Raw genomic sequence first — 13,003 nt, 5'->3', positions numbered from 1 at the left:
GTTCCCAAATTATCAATCTCAAATGTAAATAGTCTTGACGCCCAGGGTAAATTCAATTCTATAATAGCTGTATAACATAAAAATATGAAGAATGAAACCTCAACCATTTCCTGTGATTGCGTATAATAAGTTTATAGGCTTTGCTGATGGAAATATATTAAGTTGGTGTCCTACAATGGATTTGTTAGCCATATCAATGAATAGAATGTCGATTTGGGTATTCAGAATCAATGGAGAGAGAATCTATTCGATTAATAATAAGTCCCTTATATTGGATATTTCTTGGAATCCTAATGGCAAATTCTTCTGTGTATCTGGTATTGACGGATTTTGCAAAATTTATGATTCAAATTCAGGTAAATTGACAAACACTATTAATAGTGAACAAAAGTCAATTAATTTGATTAATTGGTGCTGCCATAAATCTCTAGAGGAACCTGGAAGATTTGATAATCTATTCAAAGTAGATGTTCTAGCTAATCTACCCAAGTTATCGTTAAACAATGAAATATCGACAAACACAAATGCATCAAATACTAATGGTAACAATAATAATTACCAGCTAGACGTAATAAATGATACAGAAGGTCTGCTAAGTTTTATGATTACAATTAGATCACACTCTGAGTTATCGATCACGTTCAATGGTCTCTTTACCGTTGATAGCATTAAATGTCCTGAACATCTAAAATTTGTATGCCATGCCGATAATTCGGATTTGCTAAATCAATATTTCCTTATTAATAACCAGCGTGATGCTTCGTTATATCTACTCAAGATGTTCTTGGATATACCTGATAGCGATTATCTTCGAAATTATTTGATGGAAATTATACAACAATCATGTAAAATAAAATCAATTATGAATTACATTAATGAGCAACTTGTTTTATTAAATGAAGAAGTAAAGCCCTTTATTCAATTATTTGATCGTCACCTATCCAATCTTAAAGATAGCTTGTATTCTAACGTTGATTTAACTACAAATTTTCCTACTGATCAAGAACTGAAATGCAAAGTAATTAATTCTCTATTTGATTTATTATTAACTGGATTAATCCCTACAAATTTGAAAGATTTTTGGCTAAATCAGTTGGGAGAAAGAGGTTTGAAGAAGTTGAGTAAAACTGGTAATTCTATCTATGATTTGATTAGAAAAGTCTGTTTCAATCAACTAGTTTCATCCTTAGAAAGATTGTTGATTATTTTGAATTTATTGCAAGGTCTAGTTAAATGGCTTGAAAGCATGGAAATTGGTAATAATGGTATGAATGGATATCTCGGTTTAGACTTAGAATCTATAAATTCATTAGTGGTGTTGACAAAGGAATTATTAAAATATTTTTATCAATTGATATGGGATGTCAACGAAGAGCAAAAGTTGTTTAATGAATTTATAAATTGGGTTAAAATTGGTGTTATAGATAAGCTTGCTAAGGAAGATGATATAGACTCATATTATAAATCATTGCATGTGAATTATAAAACTTCGAATCTAATTAAGTATTTCAACAAATATTTGTTCAAGAGTAAGTTATTCAATTATTTTGAAATAAAATTGCCAATGAACGAACTTCTACTTCAAGACGCTGTTGAAACTAATTTAATGGAGAAATTTATCGAACTAGAAAATGTTGTGGAAAGTAATTTATTGATAAATGTCAAGGATTACATCAAGTCTATTGTAAAATTCAACAATTTAATTCCATTGAATATATCATCAACTCACATAGAAAAAATGAAAATTTTTAGTGGTTCCAATTTTGGTGTTATATCATGTATTAACAATGAAGAATCAACACTATCTCTCATTAAGTTTTCATTATCAAGTTCTGACATACAATCGAGGACAATAAAATTACAAGATCCCATAATTACATACGAAATAATTGATGAAAGTAAAATTCTATTATTGATTAATTCTTCACCAAAGTATTATCTAGAATCATTTAATTTTGAGGATGTGATATTACAAGATGCAAGCGTCATTTCTTATGCTTCGATTTCACCAATAAACCGGAATATGTTCAATGGTAATGCAATAAATAGAGTTTCAGAGCCAAAATACTTAGCTATAAACTCTGATAAGTCCAGACGTATAGGGTGTTTGCTCGATTCTAACAAACAAAATTATATAGTGTTTGAGCTTAAATGATTATCAAGTGACTAGCTTGGTATCTCGATACCTGGTACAATTCTTTTCTCATTCTCATAAAAATTTTGCATCCAACACATTTTATAAGTCTTTAATTTAGAATCATAATAGAATTGCTTCCTAACATATTCTCTCATATATTTTCTAATATTATTATCATTCGGAATTAATTTTTTATTTCTTAGATGGTGCTTGTAAAGAGGATTTAAATTATCACGTTCATAATTATGCTTCCGAATCATGTACTTAAAAAAGTTTTCATTTATCTTGTAAGCATCATTTCCTTTGGTACTCCCTGGTTTATATATGGCGAATTCAACCAAATGGTTCAAAGAATTTTCGTATATAGGCTTAAATTCTTGACATAAGCTTTTTGCATAGTTCACTTTCTGCTTCAACAACTTATCACGCTGAGTTACATGAATTGGTAACCCAAACCTGTTAGCAGGATATATCACCTCTAATGGTTGTACTTTTAAATGCGTTAATTTCTCTTGGTTTCTGAATACAAATGAATGAAGCTTTTTAAATTCCAGTAAAATCTTACTAACTGGTGAAGTCTTATCAATAGCCAATTTTAGCGGCTTTAAATCAGTATCAATTGATGCAGGTTTAATTCCGAAGTAGCTAACCAACGATAAATCCATATCCTTATCTTTCTCTAATGCTTCTTCGTATAACTTAGATTGTTTTGGTGTGGTAGTTAATTCGTTAAACAAATGGACTTGGGGCCAACATGGCCTAAATGCTGTATACTTGTACTTCATAAAATCAGAAACCCATTGCGGTTGAGGTAAAGCTTCTTTATAAATAAAATCTAATATGGTGTTAAGAGAATCGTAATTCTCATTCACCAATACATCATCTAATACCTTTATTCCTTTATCAAATGAACTCTTGTCGATAGAAGTATGCTGATATTGACCTTTCTTTAATTGTGTTACGAACTTACTCTTACAGTGTAGTCGAAGGCATTCTATTGTCTTATGGTCAAGTGGAAGTCTATGTATGCGTCGGCATATCTGCTTATAATATTGTCGTATGCTAAGTCCCATATTCCATAATATTACTGATAGAGATTTTTCAATATTGTCCCAGAAAAAAATATTTGAGCGTAATTTTTAAGATCGATCTAAAAATCAAGTACTAAAGCATATACAAGTAAGCAATATGGCATTAGCTGAAACCATATTAAGAAAGGTCCATAAGTCTGGACTTATACCAAAGGTTGTCAAGTTAATTCCGGTAATTTCATTTTTACTTGCTGTATCTAGTATTGCATGGTTGTTTGTTTTGCCTTACGAAGGGTTTTATAGAAACACGTATATCTCTGAAAATGCATTAATGCCAGGACAAGTAACTTCATACTTCAGAGAAAGTGAGTGGAATATAGTCAGAGGATATAGAGGTGATGTTCATGACTTTGAACATAAGCCAATCGACGAAAGAAATTCAATAGTGGAGACATGGTTGACTGACATTGGCCTAAAGACGTCTTATCACATTAATCCAAACGGTAATAACACATTATATGGTATAATGCATGCGCCTAGAGGTGATGATACTGAATCTATGGTATTAGCAGTTCCATGGACGACATCTACTGGACAATATAATGAAGGTGGAGTAGCAATCAGTGTTGCATTATTGAGATATTTTAATAAAATGTCCATATGGTCAAAGAATATCATATTAGTATTTCCAGAAGATGGACATGCATCGTTGCGGTCATGGGTAGAAGCATATCACACTTCATTGGATAGAACTGCAGGCTCAATTGAGGCTGCAATTGTAATGGAGTATGAAGGAGTATCTGATTATTTTGACTATTATGAAATAAATTACGAAGGATTAAACGGCCAATTACCTAACTTAGATTTATTAAATACTGCGAATACCGTAGGACGTCATGAAAACCTTCAGTGCTCCATTCAATCAACATCAGCAAACCAATTACTGACTAATTCTTATTTCTCCAGATTACGTGTTTTGTTTAGTGGTATTTTGAACTTGGCTTTAGCAGGACTAAACAGGAACACGCCTGGGTGTGAAGCTTTTTCTGGATGGCTGATCCAAGCATTTACAGTTAAGGCCAGAGGTACTTCTGGGCCTGCCGATGTTACACAGTTCGGAAGAATAGTTGATTCAACTTTTAGATCTGTAAACAATTTATTGGAGAAGTTTCATCAATCGTTCTTTTTCTATTTAATGTTAGCGCCTAATCATTTTGTATCAATTGGAACGTACTTACCGTCAGCCATTTTAATTGCTGTGGCTTTTGCTATTAGTTCTTTTGGATGTTTATTAAACAGTGGTCTTGAAATGAGCTTGTTTTTAGGAACAATTAATAAATTGCTTATAATGTTTACCAGTGTGGAAGGTATATGTTTCCTTATTTCAATATTATTACCCTATTTGATCAAGTTGTCAGCAGATTCAGAGGAATTAGGAGTAACTATCGTCTTATATGGGCTTATATACAATAGTATTGCAATTTCAATTCTGCCTAATTTCAATATTCAGGGTTTGAAGAAATATAAATTAAGCAAAGAATTGACCTATATGTTAATTGCAATGTCTTTGTTTTGGATAGCGATGTTGATCACTACTTTACTAATTGTTCATTTTGCGTTAGCGTTATCTATCGGCTTTTTTGCATTACCGCTTACATTTGTACAACCAATCATTACCAATGCAAACCTCAAGAAATTAGGTAACAATAATCCATCTACAAAGAAAAATTACCCATTTAGTAAACTAATTAATTATTTTAACAAAAAGGATTTATCAAGGATTAAAGTGGCTGCATGTTTACTTATGTCAAGTCCAATTTCCATCATTTATTTGATAGGAATGGTTTTTATTCATGAAGATCAAGGGGTTACAAAATTGATGAGAGGCTTACTTACTTCATGGGATGAATTACAATGTTGGACTTGGTTTGTTATAATATTGGGGTGGCTACCAGCTTGGTTAATTATTGCATTTAGTTGTATCATTGGTGACTTTGAAACGAATCAAACTGAATTAGACCTTAAAAAGTCCCAATAATCTATAATTCAAATCAAATTCTTACTTATTCTACTTGAATAAAGTCACAATTACAAAATATATAATTTGCCCTAGGTGGTATTTATTCTACCACTATATTATATTTATACAATACTTCTATAGATTAAAAAAAGAATATCAAATCCTTTTCAATTTTTGTACTTCTTGACGAAATCATTATGGAATTTAGACCATTTGTTAATCCATTCTGACCCTGGAGGTAAGAAAGTAGTTCTTAAATGATACGTATCTGGTACTTGGCCAAATCCTGAACCAGGAATACAACAAATACCAGTGCTCTCTAATAATTCAATGCAATATGTTTCATCAATAGTAGAATCCATCTGTTCTGAAGATTTAAATAATTTTGAATATGAATTTGGAGTGAAATTTAATTTAGGGAAAAGATACATAGCACCCATAGGTTTATTACAAGTTATATCTTCCATTTCAATGAAAGAATTATACAATAAATCGGCCCTGGTCTGCAAATCTTTATTAATTTTGGAAGTCTCCGATTTGTATAAGTCGTATGATGGGGACCCTGGAGCTGGAGGATTAATCATTAGTTCTACTAAAGTTTGTCCTGACACAACAGAACATAAATTAATGGAGGCCAATTTAAAAATGATATCTCTTACTTCCTTCGAAAATCCAACTAACTCCATGTATCCACCTCTTTGTCCACATTCACCACTCACCCCTTTAGATGTGGAATGTAATGAAGCTAACTGCACATTACCATACTTTTCAGGATCAAGCTCATTTAACTTTGATAAAACTTTTTTCACAGAAACAAACTCTCCTTTAAATACATTTTCCTGGTATACTTCATCTGCAATAATGGCTATTCCATGTTCAGCAGCAATGTCTATGATCTCAACAATATTATCATATGACAAGATAGAACCAGTAGGATTACCTGGGTTAATAACAACCAACGCTTTGATCTGAATACCCTTCTCGTTGTTTTCATTAATCAACTCTCTAATCTGTGTAGGGTCGGTGGACCAATTGTTTTCTTCGTTTAAGTAATATCCAATTGGAACTGCGTCATTCAATGCAATACTGGCCGTATATAACGGATACTGGGGGATTGGGATCAAAAACCCTGAAGTATTACTACTCGATAAAACCTGTAATAAATAAGATACCGCAGCAGAAGCACCACCAGTCAAAAAAATGTCTGATGGGTTACTGGGGAACCCATCTCTTCTTGTGATGAAATCTGCAACGGATTTTCTGACATGTGGATTCCCCTGTGAATGGGAATATGCACCGACGGATCCCACATTCTCCAACAATGTCTTCGCCCTGTCAATCACATCCTTCGGATAATCAATCTGAGCATTCAATAACTTGGGATTTTGCAAAACAGATAACACCTGTCTATACCATGTTAAGGGAGCCTGGTCCAATTGTTGTGGATTACCAATATTAGCATAAATGATCTCCTTAAATGGCAAACCATTATTCTTGTCATTTAATTGCTCTTTAAGCTCGTCGGCTCTAATAGGAATCTTTCCTCTGACAGCATATTTTGCATTTATCGTCAGTTTGTTCAAATCTGCTAGCTTCAACTTACCAGCTGCCTTAAATGAAACGAACCTTTTCAACATGCCAATTAATTACTTTCTGTGTTACCTCTTCTATATGGTATCCGAATACTAAGTCAAAATGAAATGTAATATGGAATACGATTATGTTCTTTTCAATTACTTATATACTTTTACCCCGGTTATCTTTGATTTTTTCACCAAATCGAGCTTAACAATGTAACCGAATATATCCACGGCCAACGGATTTAAATACCCGTCTATATTCCTATCTGTACTATTTGCCTTACACCGTATATGGCAAAACACGCTATCTATATATTAGCGCCAAAAGAGATATCTACTAGAATAATACAGTAATTAATAAAGCATACCTCAGGTTAAGTAGTGTGACTCATATAGAATGTACTAATTATCAAATTTTATCTAATTGTACTACAGAGACAAGGTGGTTGCGAAATTCAAAGAACTCTTTGGTCCTGAAACTACACGCTATGTGGTTTTATGGTACCTCTTTGCTGTGGTCCATCAACACGGCATTGTAAGGCACAAATATGTTCGACTCAATAAATGGAGTATGCTGAGGAAATAGATAATGGAATGTCTTTTTGTTACGTAAGCAAATGATATATATGATGTTGCTGTCGCAAACTTTATCAGTATATATACCATACGACTAGTATACAATTGATCTAGACTTTACTAGCTAAATATTGGATATAAGGGGTAAATATATAATAAATTTGGAAGGTGCAATCGGTGGTTGATTGAATAATAGTAATATAACGGAATAAATAGTCCATTTAGCAGATCAAGTTGCGGCAATTGAATTGTTGCTAGCATTTAATACCTCATCTCATTATAGGATCCCCTAATATAGAAAATCATCCAAAAAAAAGGCATTATAAAGTATAGTTATGCAATAATGGGTTCTAGACGGTTTTCACTAGCTTTGGAGCACGTCTCGGATAACAGCGATACAAACAAGCCCATCACAGCATTTTTGATCGATAAGAGTTATGCTAACTATGAAAATTCAAATCCGTGCTTGAAGCCGGACGATGTACGCAACAACATACAATTGAAAAAGTCCAGATCGGCTCCTGTAATCAATGATATGCTTGAGGCGACATGCAGACTACAAAGTGACGATAATAAGGTGTTTGCAATGGTTCCAAAACGGAGGTTTTCCATTTGCGACCTAAATACATTCGACAGCGAATTACCAAGCATTATGCATCATTCCAAGCATGAAAAAGCCTTTTTTTCTGAGCCAGCAACATGTCCATCAAGCTCGATTAGCGAAGGTAGGGGCCTTAATGCAAATTTATATTTCCCTAAAAAGCATTGCAGACGCAACTCGGTGGCCCTTAAGTTTCAGAATCCCCGGTCTATTGATAACTCAATAGAGACCGAACAATAGACATACTTAGCATTTATGATACTTCTATTCGTTATGCAATAACGAATCTTTTGTAACGACAATAATTAAGACGATGTGCAATGAGATAACGAAAGAAGTTTTCCTGAATTACGATTTTAATGAATACGCCAAAAATGTTTCAACACATGGATGTTTTATTGCTTTGCTTTCTTACCAACATTTACTTCTTGCTGTGACTAATAGAATTCTTCTTCGGGCTTTCTACTGTTACGATACTGCTATCTCTTGATAGCAGGCCTACAAGCTTAATAGTTTCAAATTTAATAAATATTATGCTTTCTATTTCTCATTCGTAAAACCACTTCAAGTACCAAAGTAAAGAGAATCGATGAATCTATTTCTGAAACACCAATCTGTGTCTTTAAAATTTTCTGGATTATATGACTTCGTACTATCGTCAATAGTGCTTAATTTCCCAATTACAACCCTAACATTAGGAAACACGTTCAAAATCCTCCTCAACCCAATCTCTGTTGACAAATACGAACAAAAGACTATATCTTCCATTCTTACCTTATGATCGAGTAATACTTGAATAGCCATTATTGCTGCAGCTCCACTTATAATTTGTGAGTCAAATAACAATATCTTCTTATTATCAACCTTATCCAAATTTGATGGTAACGATTCGAAATGTAACTGTGGTTCACCTGTTAATGCAGCAGATTGAATCAATAATTTACCAATAGATATCTCTGGAAAAGTTTTCTTAATTGAATTCATAAAACAATCTCCGGATCTAATTATATTAACTGCAAAAATTTCGTCAACGTGATCTAATCCTTGGTATTGATAATTACCATTGGTATTCACCATTTTCGATCTGTAATTTGTAAAGGTTTCCATAGCATTCTCTATAATTAAAATTGCAACTCTATCAAAATAAAAAATGAAATCAGACCTCTCAGTGGATATATTGAACAAGGCGGAATGGATTCCTCTCGTATGATTATTGTTTGGTAATAAAGTAAGGCTTTCGTAGCTTTCAATGTTGAATTTATTCATACCCAAACTCTTCAAACTTTTTAAATGCAGCGATGATTTTAAAGCTAATTGTTTTTGAATGTGTTTGATCATTAAGTTGATTGCAATAGAATTATCCAAACCTCTAGGTATAACTAGATTTGCATTATCCATGGTAGGGTTAACATATCTCACTGCATTTGGCTTCACAAATGTCTCCCACTGCTTCATAGCACCGCCTAAATCTCTTCCTCTATACAAAATATCCCTTGTTAGTCTTCTAGCAAGACAGATATCAAGATCTGTATCTACATAGATCTTTATATCCATTAAATCGAGTAATCTTTGATCATACAAAGCATAAATTCCTTCAATGACAATGACATTAGCTCCGTAAATTGTAGTAGTTTTGTCTGTTCTATCATGTTTAGTAAATGAATAAATTGGAATTTCAGTCTTTTCACCACTTTTCAAAGACTTCACTACTTTATATAAAAGGTCCAAGTCAAGAGATTCTGGCGTATCAAAATCAAATTCATTATTGAATGCTTTTTGTCGTTCCTCTTGACTTAACGGATTATAGAAATTATCAAATGATAATAATACCGTCCATGGTTGATTGATTTCTTGTATAATCTTTTGCGATAAAGAAGTTTTACCCGATCCCGAATTACCAGCTATACCAATGATATAAGGCTCCGTCCAGGGTGGAATATACGAACATGTTTGAAGATCTGTATTTACTCTTTCGGTATCTTTATGTTGCTCTATTACAGAAGCAATGTTAAAAAAAGATGATGAATCTTCGTGATATGGAGATATTCTTGATGTCCTTCTAGCCTTGGAAGTTTCGTTTGGCATATTAAAAGCGTTGGGAAATACCACTCTCCTAAGGAAATAATTTTGATTTCAGTTTTTGAAACTTTCTCGATTTATTTAAAAGGCAATTTTCGATGAGCTTATTTTTGTTTACCATTTAACAGTAGTAAATTATGTCAGATAAAATTAAGGAAGGAAAGGGTAAACGAAGAAAAAGGACTGATGAAGACCAATGGCTTTCTGAATCAGACAATGAACAGGAAGATGATAAGTCTAATTTAAAAGTTGGGCCTGGTGCTGGTGATGATGTTGCGATGCCTTCCCCAGGAATATTGCAAGCACTGGCTGCTAAAGAACAAAAAGAAAACTACGATGACTTACGGGACCTATCACGTCAGAATTATCTTAAAAAGAGGCAAACTACGAAATTAAACGATTTATCACTAGATATAGAGAAGTATAAATCCGTTATTAAAGAGAGAGCATTAACTAAGCAGGAGCAAGAAGACTTTCAATATAAACAAAAAATATTCAAAATAATTACAGAGACTGATGAATCTCTTCAGTCTATTGGAAGAAACGATGAATATCAGTTACCAGACGATTACTTCAATACTGAAGGTAAGCTAGACAAGAAACGGAAGTTGAATGCATTGAATGCAAAAAATAACTATGACAAGACCGAAAAAGGGGAAACAACTAAACGTAATAGATATGAAAACCAGTGGGAATTAGATCAATTGAACAAAGCACAAATTTCAAATGTTGTTGCAACTGATGAAATCAACCTCCCTAATCAAGATGATTACGAATTTGTCTTTGATGAATCTCAATTCGTTTCATTTGATCAAGACCAGCCGTTGGAAGGGGATAAGCCAGATGAGAACACCCAAACCTCGAAACAAAAAGCGTCAATGGATGAAGTTAGAAAGTCATTGCCTGTGTACAAATACAGAGAACAGTTCCTAGATGCAATATCAAAATATCAAGTTTTAATTGTTGTTGGTGAAACTGGTTCTGGTAAAACTACTCAGCTTCCACAATATTTACATGAAGCAGGCTATTCAAAGGGTAATGATGGAAAAATTTTAAAAATTGGTTGTACTCAACCTCGTAGGGTTGCAGCAACTTCCGTTGCTAACAGAATTGCTGATGAAATGGGTGTATCCATTGGAGAAGAAGTTGGGTATAGTATTCGTTTTGAAGATAAATCTAGCGATAAGACTTTAATTAAATATTTAACTGATGGTATGTTATTAAGAGAGTTCTTGACTGATCCTGAATTATCTTCCTACGGAGCATTAATGATTGATGAAGCTCACGAGAGAACAGTATCCACCGAAATAATTCTTAGTCTCTTGAAAGACATCATTCAAATTAGAAAAGACTTAAAATTAATCATTGCTTCAGCTACTATGAATGCAGAGAAATTTTCTAATTATTTTGATGGTGCACCAATCTTTAATATTCCGGGTAGAAGGTTTCCTGTTGATATCCATTATACGAAAAATCCAGAAGCAAACTACATACAAGCAGCCCTTACAACAATTTTTCAGATCCACACAACACAAGAACTACCTGGTGATATCTTGGTTTTCCTAACAGGACAAGATGAAATTGAAACTATGCAAGAGAGCTTAGAAGAAGCATGTCATAAATTAGGGTCTCTGATAAAACCCCTTATAATATGTCCAGTTTATGCAAGTCTTCCAACAGATCTTCAAAAGAATATATTCGAGCCAACTCCTCCTAATTCCAGGAAAATTGTTCTAGCGACAAATATTGCAGAAACATCTATTACTATCGAAGGTATATCTTACGTTATTGATCCAGGTTATGTAAAAGAAAATGTGTTCAATCCTGTAACTGGTATGGAAAGCTTGGTTGTTGTTCCGTGTTCCCGTGCGTCGGCAAATCAAAGAGCTGGTAGAGCTGGTAGAGTCGGTCCTGGTAAATGCTTCCGTCTATATACAAAATGGTCATTCTACAATGAAATTCAAGCTAATCCTACTCCCGAAATTTTGAGAGTCAATCTAGTACACATCATACTTTTATTATTATCATTGGGTATAACTGATCTAATTAATTTTGAATTTATTGATCCTCCAAGTTCTGATACATTAATAAAATCCCTTGAATTGCTTTATGCCTTGGGAGCATTAAATTCCAAAGGAGAGTTAACAAAAACTGGAAGAAAAATGGCTGAATTTCCTATTGATCCAATGTTTGCGAAATGCTTGATATCTAGTTCAAATTATGGGGTAACAAATGAAATATTGACTATAATTTCTATGCTAAGTGAAAGTTCTAGTCTCTTCTATAGGCCCAAAGATAAACGAGAACAAGCTGATAAGAAAAAAGAATCATTTCAGGTTGATGAAGGTGACCACTTGACTTTGTTAAACCTTTGGGACCAATGGCAAGATACTGGATATTCGAATCAGTGGTGCCAGGATAACTTCATCCAGTATAAGACTTTAAAGCGCTCGAAAGAGGTTAGGCAGCAATTAGAGAGATTATGTAAAAAAACTGGAATTCCTGTTGTCGAAAATGATAATGTGAACAAGAAACTCATGATACAGAAGTCTATAACTGCGGGATTCTTTCCTAACATAGCACGATTATCAAAAATGGGTGATTCATATAGGTCTCTAAAAAAAAACCAGGCGGTGTTTATACACCCTTCGTCTGTCTTGTATCCTATCAAGCCACCCCCGAAGCTTATATTATACCATGAGTTGGTACTCACAAGTAAGGAATTCATGAGAAATTGTATGTTAATAGATGAAAATTGGTTGAACGAATTAGCCCCACATTACTATAGCAAAAAAGACTTGGATATCTTGTCCACCAAGAAAAGGCCAAATAAATTCAAATAGTTATAATATACATTATAGATTTTTACAATAAAGCAAACTAACCTTAATATATGAACTGAACTTGATTTCTATATTATTTGGATATTATATGGACCCAGTATATGATAATATGCGTTTTCTAATCTAATAACTATCT

At 33.3% G+C, this 13,003-nt stretch overlaps 7 protein-coding genes across 7 annotated transcripts; 4 read left to right on the top strand and 3 right to left on the bottom strand.

The window, feature by feature from the left end:
- Positions 1-91: 91 nt before the first annotated feature.
- Positions 92-2,155, top strand: AC631_00309 (anaphase promoting complex subunit 4; the record flags this gene model as incomplete). Its single annotated transcript, XM_015609139.1, has 1 exon — positions 92-2,155. One exon carries the CDS (start codon positions 92-94, stop codon positions 2,153-2,155), a length of 2,064 nt encoding a protein of 687 aa, XP_015469956.1.
- Positions 2,156-2,166: 11 nt separating this feature from the next.
- Positions 2,167-3,210, bottom strand: AC631_00308 (uncharacterized protein; the record flags this gene model as incomplete). The annotated part of the gene is made up of 1 exon (XM_015609138.1): positions 2,167-3,210. One exon carries the CDS (start codon positions 3,208-3,210, stop codon positions 2,167-2,169), a length of 1,044 nt encoding a protein of 347 aa, XP_015469955.1.
- Positions 3,211-3,325: 115 nt separating this feature from the next.
- On the top strand, positions 3,326-5,206 carry AC631_00307 (GPI-anchor transamidase subunit; the record flags this gene model as incomplete). Its single annotated transcript, XM_015609137.1, has 1 exon — positions 3,326-5,206. One exon carries the CDS (start codon positions 3,326-3,328, stop codon positions 5,204-5,206), a length of 1,881 nt encoding a protein of 626 aa, XP_015469954.1.
- A 149-nt stretch (positions 5,207-5,355) lies between these two features.
- Positions 5,356-6,825, bottom strand: ALT1 (alanine transaminase; the record flags this gene model as incomplete). Its single annotated transcript, XM_015609136.1, has 1 exon — positions 5,356-6,825. One exon carries the CDS (start codon positions 6,823-6,825, stop codon positions 5,356-5,358), a length of 1,470 nt encoding a protein of 489 aa, XP_015469953.1.
- An 862-nt stretch (positions 6,826-7,687) lies between these two features.
- AC631_00305 (uncharacterized protein) lies at positions 7,688-8,185 on the top strand (the record flags this gene model as incomplete). The annotated part of the gene is made up of 1 exon (XM_015609135.1): positions 7,688-8,185. One exon carries the CDS (start codon positions 7,688-7,690, stop codon positions 8,183-8,185), a length of 498 nt encoding a protein of 165 aa, XP_015469952.1.
- Positions 8,186-8,509: 324 nt separating this feature from the next.
- Positions 8,510-10,030, bottom strand: URK1 (uridine kinase; the record flags this gene model as incomplete). Its single annotated transcript, XM_015609134.1, has 1 exon — positions 8,510-10,030. The coding sequence occupies one exon, from the start codon at positions 10,028-10,030 to the stop codon at positions 8,510-8,512; it is 1,521 nt and encodes a 506-aa protein (XP_015469951.1).
- Positions 10,031-10,161: 131 nt separating this feature from the next.
- AC631_00303 (DEAH-box RNA-dependent ATPase) lies at positions 10,162-12,867 on the top strand (the record flags this gene model as incomplete). The annotated part of the gene is made up of 1 exon (XM_015609133.1): positions 10,162-12,867. One exon carries the CDS (start codon positions 10,162-10,164, stop codon positions 12,865-12,867), a length of 2,706 nt encoding a protein of 901 aa, XP_015469950.1.
- Positions 12,868-13,003: the final 136 nt, after the last annotated feature.

The sequence above is a fragment of the Debaryomyces fabryi genome (genome assembly GCF_001447935.2).
Source record: "Debaryomyces fabryi strain CBS 789 chromosome Unknown contig00004, whole genome shotgun sequence".
Taxonomy (NCBI): Eukaryota; Fungi; Ascomycota; class Pichiomycetes; order Serinales; family Debaryomycetaceae; genus Debaryomyces; species Debaryomyces fabryi.
This window is presented reverse-complemented; position numbering and strand designations above follow the sequence as displayed.